Source organism: Mytilus californianus, unplaced genomic scaffold (genome assembly GCF_021869535.1).
Source record: "Mytilus californianus isolate M0D057914Y unplaced genomic scaffold, xbMytCali1.0.p SCAF_15, whole genome shotgun sequence".
NCBI classification, from domain to species: Eukaryota; Metazoa; Mollusca; class Bivalvia; order Mytilida; family Mytilidae; genus Mytilus; species Mytilus californianus.
In genome coordinates this window covers 14,792,473-14,808,310 of record NW_026262637.1, presented here as the reverse complement: position 1 = coordinate 14,808,310, position 15,838 = coordinate 14,792,473, and the positions used below count along the sequence as shown (strand labels likewise).

At 32.7% G+C, this 15,838-nt stretch overlaps 1 protein-coding gene across 4 annotated transcripts in view; it reads left to right on the top strand.

Moving 5' to 3' along the window:
- Positions 1 to 14,547, top strand: part of LOC127725473 (kielin/chordin-like protein) — a 125,583-nt gene extending 111,036 nt beyond the window's left edge. For all 4 annotated transcript variants that reach the window (XM_052232464.1, XM_052232462.1, XM_052232466.1 and 1 more), the window contains 14 exons: positions 2,157 to 2,239; positions 2,860 to 2,968; positions 3,764 to 3,846; positions 4,457 to 4,559; positions 4,723 to 4,811; positions 6,232 to 6,384; positions 6,675 to 6,828; positions 7,373 to 7,496; positions 8,890 to 9,001; positions 9,860 to 9,961; positions 10,798 to 10,962; positions 12,117 to 12,227; positions 12,659 to 12,839; positions 13,745 to 14,547. In XM_052232464.1, the coding sequence (XP_052088424.1) occupies positions 2,157 to 2,239; positions 2,860 to 2,968; positions 3,764 to 3,846; positions 4,457 to 4,559; positions 4,723 to 4,811; positions 6,232 to 6,384; positions 6,675 to 6,828; positions 7,373 to 7,496; positions 8,890 to 9,001; positions 9,860 to 9,961; positions 10,798 to 10,962; positions 12,117 to 12,227; positions 12,659 to 12,839; positions 13,745 to 13,977 (1,802 nt within the window). In that variant the 3' untranslated portion in view covers positions 13,978 to 14,547. The remainder of the gene's footprint in view (positions 1 to 2,156; positions 2,240 to 2,859; positions 2,969 to 3,763; positions 3,847 to 4,456; positions 4,560 to 4,722; positions 4,812 to 6,231; positions 6,385 to 6,674; positions 6,829 to 7,372; positions 7,497 to 8,889; positions 9,002 to 9,859; positions 9,962 to 10,797; positions 10,963 to 12,116; positions 12,228 to 12,658; positions 12,840 to 13,744) is intronic.
- Positions 14,548 to 15,838: the final 1,291 nt, after the last annotated feature.

Here is a 15,838-nt window from a genome sequence, read left to right as displayed (position 1 = left end):
AGAACTTAACAACAAATTTTACCCAATAAGTTTTCCTGGTCATGTTTTTCCTGTGTAATGAAGAAGCCCCACACAACTCAAACCAACATTATTTCTGTCTTAGCCCTGTGTTATCCTGCCTACTTGAGTCAGTGGCCCCACACAACATGTGATTACCGAATCACTGTCATTGACCTATGTTGATTTGTTAATAAAACAAAATCCCATATTATTGCTCTGTTAGTCCAAGTTAGTTATTAAGTACATGCAGCAAACAGAGGTAGATTTAGGGGTGGGTGGGGGTGCCCGGGCCCTCTTATGGAGCTACATTTATGGTTAGTTTAGACTTTTTACCTATACCACATAGTTTGGGGGCCCATGGCCCCCCTTTTTCAGAATCCTGTACCCACATCTGGCAATATAAAAATTGTCCATTTAAATACTTGGTTCCCTTGTACCCATGGTATCCTAAAAATAATAATGAATCGAAAGTATCTGTTTATGTAAGAAAAATCCTGTGTGCAGTTCTGTTTGTTCAAGTAAATAGTCTTTGACAACATCCAGCAATTCAATCAAAGTCTTGGGCCTGTGTTGTCCTGTCTTTACATGCAAGTAGTCATGTATGAAAAATAACTCAATCTCTATCGCATGCCTGTATTGTCATGTGAGGCCAAAACAGTACATAAGTTTATGTGTAAATATCATTTTCACTGTTCCAATTTACAAAACAGTTTGCCATTGATAAACAATCAACACAAATGCAAATTTAATTATTGTGATTTTAGGAAATGCTGAATACAAATAATGCTTTCAAAATTTGAAATGCGCAAGTTTTTACTTTTGGGACAATTTTTTTTGTACCAATTTTTACAATAATAGAAAAACTTCAGAAAAATTTCTGAATTTTTATGCCCCCGCCGTAGCAGAGGGGGCATTAAGTTTTACCCTTGTACGTACGTACGTCCCAAAATTGATTTCCGTTCTCTTACTTGCCTCAACCAAATGTTATGAAACTGATACAAAATGCTTATTACCACAAAACACAGATCAAGTTTGAATTTTGGTGGCGTCACTTAAACCGTTCTAGAGTTATGCCCTTTATAAATGGAAAAATTGCAAAATTTTTAGTTTCCGTTCTCTAACTTAAGTTTGCCTCAACCAAATGTTATGAAATTTATACACAATGCTTATTACCACAAAACACAGATAAAGGTTGAATTTTGGTGGCGTCACTTAAACCGTTCTGGAGTTATGCCCCTTTATAAATGGAAAAATTGCTAAATTTTTATTTTCTTCTTAATATCAAGTAATTTTTAAAATTGGAGTTATCTTCCTTTGTCCATGATTATAGTTGAATCAACTGCAATCAATGCTTTATACAATGCAATGTTTAATTTTGACTTCCACTGATAAAACACAGATCAAGTTGAATTTGGGTAGTGTCACTTTAACCATTATTGAGTTATGCCCCTTTATAAATCGAAAGATTGCAAAATTTTTAGTTTCCATTCTGTAACTTAAGTTTGCCCCAACCAAACATTATGAAACCTATACACAATATTCATCACCACAAAACTAAGATCAAGTACAAATTTTTTGTTTTAGTTTTCTAACTTTAGTTTGCCTCAACCAAATGTTATGAAACTTATACACAATGCTTATTACTACATAATACAGATTAAGTACGAAATTTGGTGGCGACACTTTTACCATTCTTGAGTTATGTCCCTTTATAAGCATGAAAATTGCTGAATTTTTCGTTTCCGTTCTCTAACTTTAGTTTGTCTCAACCAAATGTTATAAAACATATACACAACGTTCTAGAGTTATGCGTGTTTACAAAAAGAAAAATTGCTGAATTTTTAGTTTCTGTTCTCTACTTAAGTTAGCCTCAACCAAATGTTATGAGACTTACACACAATGCTTATTACCACAAAACTCAGATCAAGTTCAAATTTGGGTAGCATCACTTTTACCATTCTTCAGTTATGTCCCTTTATAACTATATGATATGCAAGCGGGGGCATCATCTGTGTCCACATGTGGACACTATCCACATTTATGTATTAAATTATTCCTTTTCCTATAAAAAAATATGTAATAGATTAAGCCAATCTACTGTAAATAATAACAATTATAAAAATGAATTACTTTAAATCTGATTGAATATGTTTCAGCCTGTAGACATAGAGACAGAGTTTACAGTGATGGTGACATGTTCAGTCCATCTGGAGATCCATGTGATTTATGTGAATGTAAGGTGAGTACACAAAGATTCAGAGTTTACAGTGAAGGTGACACCTTCAGTCCATCTGGGGATCCATATGATTTATGTGGATGTAAGGTGAGTACACAATGAGACAGAGTTTACAGTGATGGTGACATGTTCAGTCTTTCTGGAGGTCCATGTAATATATGTGAATGTAAGGTGAATACACAATGAGACAGAGTTTACAATGATGGTGACATGTTCAGTCCATCAGGATGCTCATTAGATCAATGTGTATTTAAGATGAGAACACAGAAATAAAGAGAATACAGTGTTAGTGTCAAGTTCAGTCCATCAAGAATTTCTTTAATATATACTTGCATGTAAGGTAATCACACATAGAGATGAAAGATACAGGGATTTTGATAAGTTTATTCCACAGATTTCCATGAAATTTTTTTGTAGGTTAGGTGAGTAGACACAGAGACAAAGTGTCTGTTAACTTTGTTCTCATAAAGTGATTATTATGGTAATTTATGATTATGGAAACAAATAAGTATTGATGCAGGTGTCTTTTAGAAATCAATAAATTATATGTTTCTTAAAATGTAATTTGCATTGAAGATTGATATGGCATTCAGTATTGATATGGTTTATTTTCTATCTTATAGGGAGGAAGAATGACCTGCCATTATGTGATGTGCCCAGAGACATCCAACTGTCCAGCTGACCAGATCATATCTCCATCTGTAGGGAAATGTTGCCCGACTTGTTCTGGAGGTAAGTTTTTATGTTGTTCTCCAACACATCTAATTGACGTCAAGCCTAAGAGGTTGTGGGTTGGATGCCTTTCCCTGTCAAACCAAAGACTTGCAAATTAAAAATCTAGCTCAATCAGGTACAAAGCCCTAACCAAGAAATTATTAAAAAATTGTATCCCATGATAAAAATATCTGCAGTGTACTCCCACAGATATAACTGTCCTGCTGGTAAGATCATTATCCCAGTTGATTTGAGAATGTTGAAATACAATAATGTCAGAATATGTTACAATCCCACTAGATAGATGATACTGCCATTTTGTTCTTTGTGATTTTTAGATATTAGTTATGATCTATTTTTTTTTCAACAGCCTTTCATGTCTTATTATGTTTTATTGTTTTGAATGCTTCTTTTTTGGACATAGAACCATTCATTAGAACTCTAAGCAAGCACAGAGTAATTTACTCTGATGGCATTTTAATTTCTCAATCAGTCCATTTACCAATAAATTAAACATGTATGTGTTTGCCATGCCTACAATAGTACAGGTCATTGTGTTTGTGTCTATGAGGGTGCATCCCTTTGTATGTCCCATGCACATCAGGTTAAAGTTTTAGTTTAAGGGAGTTAACCATGAAGTTATAGTCACATCAATGTGAAATGTAGTACACTTGTTAAATATGATGTGAATTTAGATTAAAATCCAATTAAGGGTATTGACCCATATTTTGTGGTTCACTTAACTTGGAAATGTGATAATGTGTACAAATTATTGTTTTACTTTATATTGACATTATGAAGTTTAATTTTCAGGTGGACAGAACTGTACAAGAGAGACTTATGGAATGATGATTCTACCTAAACCCAGTGATCCTTGTGTTTCCTGTCAGTGTACGGTAAGTAGGAGGGTCTAACATGGTAACATCATTCTGCTCATCACATGACCAGTGTACAGTAAGTAGGAGGGTCTAACATTGTAACATCCGCTCATCACATGACCAGTGTACCCTAAGTAGGAGGGTCTAACATTGTAACATCTGCTTATCACATGACCAGTGTACCGTAAGTAGGAGGGTCTAACATTGTATCATCTGCTCATCACATGACAGTTGAAAGTCGGAATTGTACAACAGATGTGATAAATTGTAATAAAACTACAAGTAATCTATTGTTTTTGGAAGATGCACTTGTAATTTGGGATGACACTTTTTTAGCATGTTATTTGTCTCAAAATTCAAGATAATATCCGCATGTTTTAGCAAATTGTATAACAGTGTTTGATTTTTTTAATATTTTCATAGAGTTCTTGTATTAGTAAACAATAAGAATTGTTAATATGAAAAATAAGAAGTACTCTTAATTTTACTGTTTGGTTACTGAATTTGAAGGGATGGGGATATTTGTAATTGTTGGCCATTGTTGACACAAATGTACCTGTTTCCATGACAATTCAAAATAAAAAAAACTTGCAGAATACTCAAATCAATGTTCAACATTTCATTTTAGAGTTCCTTGAGCTGGATTTGTAGGAAAGAAGTGTGTCCATTGTTGAACTGTCCACCAGCTGTCCAAATGAAAGAAGACAGAGAATGCTGTCCCAAATGTCCACGTAAGTTCTTATTTCTCTCTTAATTTCAAGAGCTATTTTTAAGCTCACTAAATTTCCAAACTTATCTTTAAGTTTAAAATAAACAAATACTTAGTTTTAAAAATATTTGTTCTATTTGCAAGTTTCAGTACATTTTCAAGTCTATTGATTGAAATATTTTCAGCTTGCCATGATACTACAACAGATCGATACTACAGAGTAGGAGATGTATGGACAGACAGAGACAATCTATGTCTACAATGTAGATGTGTTGTAAGTAACACCATTATACCTTTGCAGCTGTTCTTTACTGAGGGGGTTAGGAGAGGGTGTCTTCCCTAATTATAATTCCCTGAAAAATGAACACTGAATCCTGAATTCCTAAAAAAGAAATCATTCTTTCCTAAATCCTAAAAAATTAATCATTAATTCTTGAGTCCCGATAAGTGTAAATCCAAATCACAGCAATATAATACGCCCAATCCTGACGTCCCTGAAAAGTCCTTCTGCCCATCTATACTGTTCTGTTTTGTTTTTTTATGAAATCAGCAATTATTGTGCCTTATTAGCTCACCGGGCCCGAAGTCGTCATCGTTGTCGTCTGTCGTCATCTGTCGTCGTAAACTATTTAAAAAATCTTCTCCTCTGAAACTACTGGGCCAAATACCTTCAAACTTTAACTAAATGTTCCTTAGGGTATCTAGTTTATAAATTGTATCCAAAGTTTTGATCCGTCGACAAACATGGCCGCCATGGCTAAAAATAGAACATAGGGGTCAAATGCAGTTTTTGGCTTATATCTCAAAAACTAAAGCTTTAAGAGCAAATCTGACAAGGTAAAATTGTTCAATTGGTCAAGATCTATCAGCTCTGAAATTTTCAGATGAATCGAACAACCCATTGTTGGGTTGCTGCCACCGAATTGGTAGTTTTAACAAATTTTTGCAGTTTTTTGTTATTATTTTGAATATTATTATAGATATATATAAACTGTAAGCAGCAATAATGTTCAGCAAAGTAAGATCTACAAAAAAGTTAATATGACCATCATTGCCAATTGACCCCTTAAGGAGTTATTGCCCTTTAAAGACAATTTTACACAATTTGTTCATCAAGTTTGCTAACATTTAAAAATCTTCTCCTCTGAAATACAGGTGAGCGATTCAGGCTCTTGAGAGCCTCTTGTTTATTGTGTAATGTTTCAGTATTTAATTATAGTAATATTATCATGATTATATATTATACACTTTTGTAAAATTTAAAAGTTTTTAATTTTCAAAATACTTTATATTTTAAATTTATAGGATAATATTTTTAGGATTTATTACATCTTTCTGGAAATATTTGATGTAAACTGAGCCAAATCACTCCCAAATGTTTGGAAAAAATACGTTAAATTCTTTTAATTTCTTTTTTTCAACTACTGTCAACCATAGCTAATGATTGCATATTTTGAATATGTAATGTGAATAAAAGACACTATGTTGTCTCAAAAAAAAGCGGCAAAAATAATTGCCACAGGAAGAAGTTGTAACCAACTATAACAAACCATTCCTGTGATGAAAATCATATAAGAATTATGGAAAGTTAAATAATGGTTACAAATTTATAATCTATTGATACAACCTTAATTGGTCTACATTTGATTTAGGTCCTTCATTTCAAATTTGTATATTTATATTTTTTATTTTAGGACAAAGCTGGTAGCAAGAGCTGCAGGTTGATTGGATGTAGAACTCTCAACTGTCGTCTAGATGAAAGAGAGGTCAGACCACCAGGAGAATGTTGTAAAGTCTGTGAAGAATATCCCAAGACACCATGTCAATATGATGGTGTCACTAGACAGGTACTAATGTCACAAAATATAGTAACACACAATAAATGAACACTATGTTTTTATAAAGAAGCAATAATGAAACAAAGGAATTTACAAGAAAAGAAGTCTTTCAAAGTAAATTAGTTTCCTCATGGACTTCATTCATCAAATTGTGGATTTTCAAAACATTATTTCAATTTCAAAATCTACCTCTTTAGATTTTCCCCTCGGACAGAAAAAGGAAGAATAACATATTGCAATGCCCTAGTTAAATCATGCAGTACAGTAGACTTTGAGACATAAGAGTTTCTTTATTTCAGTCAGGAGAAACCTGGAAGAAAGATGCATGTACAACATGTAAATGCTATGGAGATAGTGTTGAATGTACCAAGGAGCAGTGTATAGATCCTGACTGTAGTCCAGATTATTCCTTAGTTACACAACCTGGAACATGTTGTCCTGTCTGTGTCTTACGTAGGTATCTTAGAACTTCAGCAAATAAAAATCCTGACTATATCCCGGATCATTTCTAAGTTACACAACCTGTCAAAAAAGCCCTCGCATTGACTTCAGCAGTACTTTTTGAATCTATCAAATGTCATTGTATATTTTATAAATGAAACACATGCAGGAGTAATCATGTAAACCAGATTCCTTTATCATTAAAAACTGGCCGTATTGATAAAACCAAGTGGCATAAAATATTAGAAATCAATCAATCAGTTAGAAATAATTTAGTTTTTTCATAAAAATGTAAACAGGAAAAATTATAATCAATGGTATTAAGTTTTGAAGGATAATGCTACATTTAAGTAACATATAGAATTTATAATCTTAAATGCAACCTTTATTTATTGTTGTGCATGGATGAAATTATGATGGTGCTTTCACATTTACCTTAAATTCATACCTACAATGCACTACTAAAAATAGGAAATCGAAATTTACTTATAATCTAAAAAATATATTACAAATATGTATATATTAGTATTTCAGTCTCAAAATATATTTATTTTAGAGCCAGGTAGTTGTATTGTGTATGGTGATCCCCATTATCAGACTTTTGATGGAAACACTGTCCATTTCCAAGGCAACTGTAGATATATAATGTCTGAAGATTGTGAAGGGTCAGGAGATTTCAGGTACTGTTGTATGTAACAAGAAGTGGCAACACTTTATGGAATTACACCATTTCATTGGCAACACTTTATGGAATTAGACCATTTCATTGGCTACACTTTATGGAATTAGACCATTTTCATTTGCAACACTTCATGGAATTAGACCATTTCATTGGTAAATCGTTAATATTTATCATTAAAGGGTAGGATTATAAGCGAATTTTAAAAATGTTTCTGGTGAAATGTTGACAAGAAAGATATCTTAGATAGAAACATAATCTCCATGTCAGAAAATGTTCTGCCTTGTGTCACATATTTAAGCAAACTGTTGACCTGACTGCAATGGTCCCGGTTTTTTCTGCAATGAATAGTGAATTATTTAGATTGTTTTATGGCAGCTCTATGTGCAACAGCAAATACTGATGATGCACATTCAGGACAATAATTTATGTTTAACAGCTATTGATATAGCCTGCCTTAATCAGACTGACATGCTAAATATTGTTAACTTGTTAGCTCACACAGTTACAGTGGACAGAAATACATATCCAAGTACTTATACACACTATTCTTAGTTTGTGTTAGCCAGTCTTTGTTCCTACTCCCAAATGCAACATGCTTGAGTAAGAAGCAGCAAATACCAATTTCAAGGTTTTTGGTTTGACCCTACCTTGAATCAAAGCCTTAAGTTTCACATTGGAAGACAGACTAATACTATAAGACCACCAATTTGGTCCTGAATTATTAACAGCATTGCATTATCAAATTTGTAAAACTAATTTTGTAAAGCAGTCAAAAGAAAAAAACCAATGTCCTCAACAGTTATTTGACACTTTACTTTCTGGATAGATATAAGAAGATGTGGTATGAGTGCCAATGAGACAACTCTCCATCCAAGTCACAATTTGTAAAAGTAAACCATTATAGGTCAAAGTACGGCCTTCAACACGGAGCACTGATTCAAATAGATTCTTCTGATTTGTAATCAAAATTCAATGACATTTTATCTCAAACAAATGAAGAGGAAATGTAATTGAACACATTAAGATTTAACATTTAAAATGAATATTGATTTTGTATGAATAGATGTTATTTATAGAGTTAACTGCAATGTTTGAGGCTCCAAAATGACCCTTCAAAGTTGTCCAAGCGCAGTCATTTAACCTATCTCATCAAATGAAAAATTGTTATATATTGAAATAGTCACAGTGACGCAGTAAGTCTATTTCAACTTCACATAATTAGGATGCTCATGGTCATATAACCAGTTATTAGAATGAACAGTTACACATTTTATGGCACAGGATTTTCGGATGTATGATGGATACAAAACTTTGCTGTATTCTAATTTAACAGAATGCAACTTACACATTCTTTGACGTGTTTTTTGAAGAAAATTTTTCTGTCTTTTCAGGGTAGAGGTTACACACCATGACAGAGGATTCTCAGGAATATCATGGGCACAAAACTTTACTATTGTTATTGGAAGAACAAGGATTGATTTATTACAGAACTTTGAAGTCAGGGTACTGTGTTTCACTCATTTACAAAAACTTGTATTCTAAGTATTTAACAGTTTTTTAAGCCTGGAAAAAAAAACGTTATAAATGTATCACAAGGTAATCTGAGAAAAAAAAAATTATTATAAATTTCTCAAAAAAACTTTATAGCTGATATCCTCCATTAATGAAAAAATAAATTAAATTTTTGTTGTATTTGGATATGCTTAATCTAACTGTGCATTTAGATTTTTGATATTGGTCAATAAAAGGTAAAATTTCGATTTCAAATTTTTCAGTTCTTTGACCACATTCATTCTGTGTCAGAAACCTATGCTCTGTCAAATATTTAATCACAATCCAAATTCAGAGCTGTATCAAGCTTAAATGTAGTATCCATACTTGCACCAACTGTTCAGGGTTTGACCTCTGTGGTCAAATCAAGCTGCGCCCCGCAGAGCATTTAATTGAATATTGATAAGCTTGTCTTTTCTATTGCATTTTTACATTAAAATATTCTTGTCCTGAATATGCATTTTAATATGCCGCTGTACATTAAGCAGCCATACAACATCATCATCATCTATTGCATTTATCAAAGTGAAAAATTGGACAAGATGAAGATCCCAATTCATACTTGCATGACAAAATTTTATTCTAATATTCTACTTGAAGGTGTGCAGGAACTTGCATTTCCATTTGTTGTCAATTTTCAAAGCATGCTTGATAGCCCAGGTTTTGATGCTGAAAATATAGGGAGCATCCAATGATTCCATGATGAAACAAATTAGTTTTATTGCATTAGAACTTTTGTTCTTGTATTTTGAGTAATTGTGTTTGCAGTATATGAATAGAATTATATATAGCATTACTTACTTACTGTAGGTGGATGGCTTGCCAATGAATCTGCCTTACAAAAGTAGAAGAGATTTTACTATCGATGTGAAAGATCAAACAATACTGTTGGATACCACTTTAGGATTACAGGTGAGATGAGGGACATATTCTAAAGTTGATAGGAGAGTTTGAAAATAAAAGTTAACAAATTTCAATGCCTATAAAATAGTGAAAAAAGTTATAGAAATGATATACTGTGGATTCATTGTTATTTGTTGAATACCAAGTTTTGTGGATTTTGTGGGGAGAGGCTAGCCATGAATTAAAATGCTCAGCACACTACAAATTATCTATTAACTTGTATGCAGACTTTGGCAAAACCATGAAATCAAGTAGCCATGAAAATACAAATTTTCCTTAATCCACCAAAATGGATACCCACAAAAAATAAGTGAATCCACAGTAATCAATATGCAGTTGTCTCCCTTATAGAATGATCCAAGAAACAAACACCATACTTGATATAGATAGTAAAATGCAAACTTTTGCTTGAAATTTGAAAGAAGAAAAAAAGGAGAAGATACAAAGTGTCAATCAAAACCCATAAGTGGAAGAAAAAACGGACAACAGCAGTCCACAAAACACAACAAAGAAAACTCGGCTCTAGCAAAATGCTGAAATTGGTTTGTGTTTTATAGTTTGTATGGAATGGAGAGAGTTACGCTGAATTGTTTTATGTTTTAAAGTTTGTATGGAATGGAGAGAGTTATGCTGAATTGTTTTATGTTTTATAGTTTGTATGGAATAGAGAGAGTTATGCTAAATTGTTTTATGTTTTATAGTTTGTATGGAATGGAGAGAGTTATTCTGAATTGTTTTATGTTTTATAGTTTGTATGGAATGGAGAGAGTTATGCTAAATTATTTTATGTTTTATAGTTTGTATGGAATGGAGAGAGTTACGCTGAATTGTTTTATGTTTTATAGTTTGTATGGAATGGAGAGAGTTATGCTGCACTAACAGTACCAGGGACGTACAAGAGACAATTATGTGGTCTCTGTGGTAACTTCAATGGATTTGATCAGGATGATATGAAAACTTCTTCTATGCAGATAACCAACTCACCAAGTGTATTTGGCAATAGTTGGAAGGTAGGTTTTCTTTTTTAGTTTTTTAGGTTTTGATTTTATAAACACGCATGGTTTGAATTGAGATTCTTTGTAATTAAGTAACACTCCTGTACCAATAGTGCATTTACTTGATAGATAATACTATATATCAGGAAGTTCATAAGTTTACCCATTTCTGTAATAAGCAAACTTTTGAGATCTCATAAACATGTTTAACCCCGCCGCATTTTTGCGCCTGTCCCAAGTCAGGAGCCTCTAGCCTTTGTTAGTCTTGTATTATTTTTAATTTTAGTTTCTTGTGTACAATTTGGAGTTTAGTATGGCGTTCATTATCACTGAACTAGTATATATATTTGTTTAGGGGCCAGCTGAAGGACACCTCCGGGTGCGGGAATTTCTCGCTGCATTGAAGACCTGTTGGTGGCCTTCTGCTGTTGTCTGTTCTGTGGTCGGGTTGTTGTCTCTTTGACACATTCCCCATTTCCATTCTCAATTTTATTTTGATATGAAATTAGGTTGAATGTTTCATGAAGACATAATGCAAGACTGGACATCAGTGTTACCTTACACAATTATTATTGATAGACAAATAAACCTTTCTTTTTGGATATTGGATATACTAATCTTTTCAAATGTGTTGCCATGGAAGGTCAATCTTTTAAAGGTTACCTGGCATCAAAGAAATGAACAAAAAGGTGAAGACACAGTTGAAAAGTTTCGTAATAAATCCAGTATTATTGTCAACAACATAGCTATACAGATACAGATATTGACATAGAAATACTATCCTATATTGGAAAGGCATTTAAAACCTGCATGAACATTACATTATTATACACCCCTCAAACAAAATTTTTGGGACTATATAGGAATCTCCATTGTTTGTCTGTCTATCCATGTGCCTTGTAAGGACAACTTTTCCTAACGGAGTGGATGAATATTGAAATGGTCAACAGTTATAGAACACTTCCTGAAAATGTGCATAAAGGAATATATTCCTTGTCCAACATATGTTTACTCAGTTCTAGTTTGATTCATTTTTCTCTGAAATTTATAAAAATGTGTTTGCAGGAAATAAAAATTTATTTAAACAAGTGTACAGACTGTATCTAATGAAAATTCTGTCATAAAATAAAATTGAGTCTTTAAGCAATTTATAATTATTGTTATTCCAGACTAAATCTCAGTTGAATCCAAGGTGTAGAGATGCAGAGGATTTTGATCCATGTGATGCTCAAATCTTCCGTACCAGAAAATATGCTCAACAACAATGTTCTGTACTAACAGTAAGATATCAAATGTGAAATTAATTATTTAGTGTGTGTGGTAGAACAGCCTTCATGAGAATGTTTCCAATGAGCAAAAAACAATAAGGAAAGCAAGAACAAACAAAAAAGAATAATTGAATCTAAAAATGTTTTATTGGTATTATGAAATAGGGTTTTACTGATCTTATGAAATTTCAGTTTTACACATATCTACAGACCCCAAGAATCTAAACTGTTTTTAAACAAGATTTCAGACAATAATATGTTCCAAGCCACCTAGGCAGCTTAAGACAATCCTTGAATAACAGGATAGGATTCAGTAGTCAGCAGAAAATAAAAATCAGAATAATGAAAGAGAGAAAAAAAGTTGTAAAAGGGGAATGCACTTTTTCCTTGAATTTTCTGTCAATTCTCAGAACTAAGATAAATATGTGGATTGTTCATTTCAGGGACCAAAGTTTAGTCGATGTCATAGAGTAGTTAATCCTCAAGCTTTCTTCACTTCCTGTGTGTATGATGTGTGTGCTTGTGGTGTGGAGGAGTCATGTTTATGTGAACTGTTAGAGGCCTATGTGTTGGAGTGTGCTAGGAATGGTGTACGGCTGGAATGGAGGTCAGAAGGGTTATGTGGTAAGTTTATCTAGGATGGTCTTGTTAGGGGAATATAATTTTTTGGTGGTTTAAAATAGATATTATCATTAATTAAAGGTATCAATTTTGAATCGATAATTACGTGAAAGCTATGTTTGGACCATTTAATATTAGGGATCTAGATTGAATATGAGTAGCCCAGTGTTTTCTTTTTATTAATCACAGAATTCATCCATTTGTTTTTCATCCATTTTTATCAAAGAAATTGCACTCATGGTCTTGCTAGATGATTGATATTTTATGCTGATCATTATCATCATACGTAGACGTTCTTATCACATTTCATGAAATCTGAAAAACTGTTTTCCCAAAAAATCTATGTTCTATTTTTTTCCAAGTGCAAATTCTAATGTACACTAACCTCATAAAAAAGGCAAACCTTAACCAAGTTGCACCCTTTAGAGCCTTTTTCATTTTTGTGTCTGAGTATTAGTATGTCACAATGACTGACATTGTATTCTCCACTAATGTGTCAAATTTGAAGGTTTTTTTTCACTAATACTTTTATCATGCAATGAGTATTTAGATGGATCATCAAATCATGTCATAATGACCTTTTCTTTTATTTTAACATTTAAAAATATTATAGCAAGGTTTAGGGGTATGATTCAAGATCACAGATTACCTAACTTGAATGAAAGAAGGTGTTAGGTATGCATCAATGAGACAACAACCCAACAACATAAAAAAGACGTTTAGAAGTCAACATCATCTTTAAGAATAGATAGGTGTCTACATTATGTCCAGCTCTAATCGGTCATGAAATTTATAAAAGAGCTTTGAGACAAACAGGCTATCAAAGATTAGCCATTGATACCAAATTCCCCAAATGGTAGAATATTTTTTAGATATTACAAAGACCTTATTTGTTTAAATATTTTCAGCACTTGACTGTGAAGAAGAGAAAGGATTTGTGTTTGATGAGTGTGGTCCTGTGTGTCCTCGTGACTGTTCTAATTATCAGACACCCATTAGTGATATGCCAGAACAGTGCTATAAACCATGTGAAGCAAGCTGTCAATGTCCGGCAGATAAAGTCTTACATGAAGGCAGATGTATTAATCCAACAAAATGTCCACCGAATAACCGTGGAGATATTCCTGTGAATGGTCGGTGATTGTAAACTTAAGTCACCATGATGATATTATTCTGGGTATTAAATGTTAAAATGATGTAAATTCATGAACTTCATGATAATTGTTACACTGAGCTAATTGAATGAGCAAGTTGAAGGTAGAAATCGGCTTTTTGAAGAAAATAAAAGAATGATAGAAAATGTCCAAGTGTCAGAAATACACCTCATTTAAAAAAAAATAACCATTTGTGGGCATTTATGATTGTCCTATGAAAGGCATCACTAAATTAAATGATACTGTATGTTGTACTAGATATTTCTTGTTATATTTTATGTGTGTTGCACAGAGGGTATACTTTCTGTGAAAATGACAAAATATTTCAGAATATTGAAGATCATTCCACTTTAAAAGCACTAACAAGTGAAGGAAACAAAATCCAGCAAATAATTGAGATTTGACTTAAAGGAAACCATATTTTGAATACTCAGTAAACCTCCCATTAGTAACAAAGATAGAACAAAAATTATATAAGCATCTTGGATCAAACATGTAACTGAAAAAAATAGGCTTGATCTATATTCAGTCAAATAATTTTAATTCAGTCTATGAAGGGGGTCTCATTGGGGGGTTTTGATCCCGGATCCCGCTTACTGTTTTGACAGATTCCCGTATCCCGCTTACACTATCTACGTAAGCAATTCTCATTTTTTTGTAATTTCCTGTATCCCGCTAGACTTCATTTCCCGTTTTCACGGCACTATAATTTGACTTTCACGTGTCACGCTTACAAAAAATCGGCAATCCCGCGTCACGCTTAGACCCCAATGAGACCCACTATGAAGAAAACACTAAAACATTAACTGCTACATTATAATGTATTTGATGTGGGTTTTTTTTCCTTGCAAGGTATGTTCTTTTAAAGTGGATTTGGTCTGGAATTTTAAATACTCATGGAACTTACTGTAAAATGTAATTTTTACAGTGGCTGCATTAATGGTGTAATCAAAACACAATACTATACCTCATGGTTATCTATCACCAGCAAACTATAGTGCTTTAAATTATATTTTTATAGAGATGTAGATTTAGTTCTTTATTGTGAAACTTAAATTTTTCACTATTGTCATGGTAACCTGAACTGAAATACACATATACTTTAATTTTATATAATGAATTTACCATTTGGAGACATGACTGAACGAGGGTAAGAATTGCATGCTTAAAAGAAAGACATTTCATTAATCTGGTTTTAAGGCTATAAAAAAACATCGAATTTTGAATTCAGTTATTTATGTGTGGAAAGTTACAGTAATATGGAACAATGGACTTTTCAATAAAATTCTTACTCTTTCCAATCTTTGATTAAATATATTTTCCTTGCTGTGTGCTCGGAGGCTTACAAAGTCACCAAATGAATGTATGTAATACAAAATCTAAATCATTGACAATATAAACCTTTTCATGTAAACTAAAGATTGAAAGTTGACAAAAGGTGATATGATGATTTGATTGCCTTCAGGGAGGGTAGGGTTTGATTGCCTTCAGGGAGGGAAGGGGACAAAGAAGTGCAATCCCTACAGAGAGGCTACTGTTTTGAATAAATCTTGTATGGTGGTACATGTATTGGATGTCCCACAGTTATGTATACTTTTACTTTTAAATCCAAGGTTGTTAGTTTTGTAAATGCACATGTTAAATCACCAAAGTTGTTTTTGTTTTGTGAGATTGCTTGTTTTGCTTTCATATATCTTCATTGTAATTTTGTTTATGTTGTATGCTTAATTATTTATAGTTTTGCCTTATGATATAGAATGCATGCTTTGTATTCCACAAGTTCAACTGAATTGTCTGTTATAGTAGAAATGTAAATTTATATGAACAGATTCTTAAGTTTTGAATCCT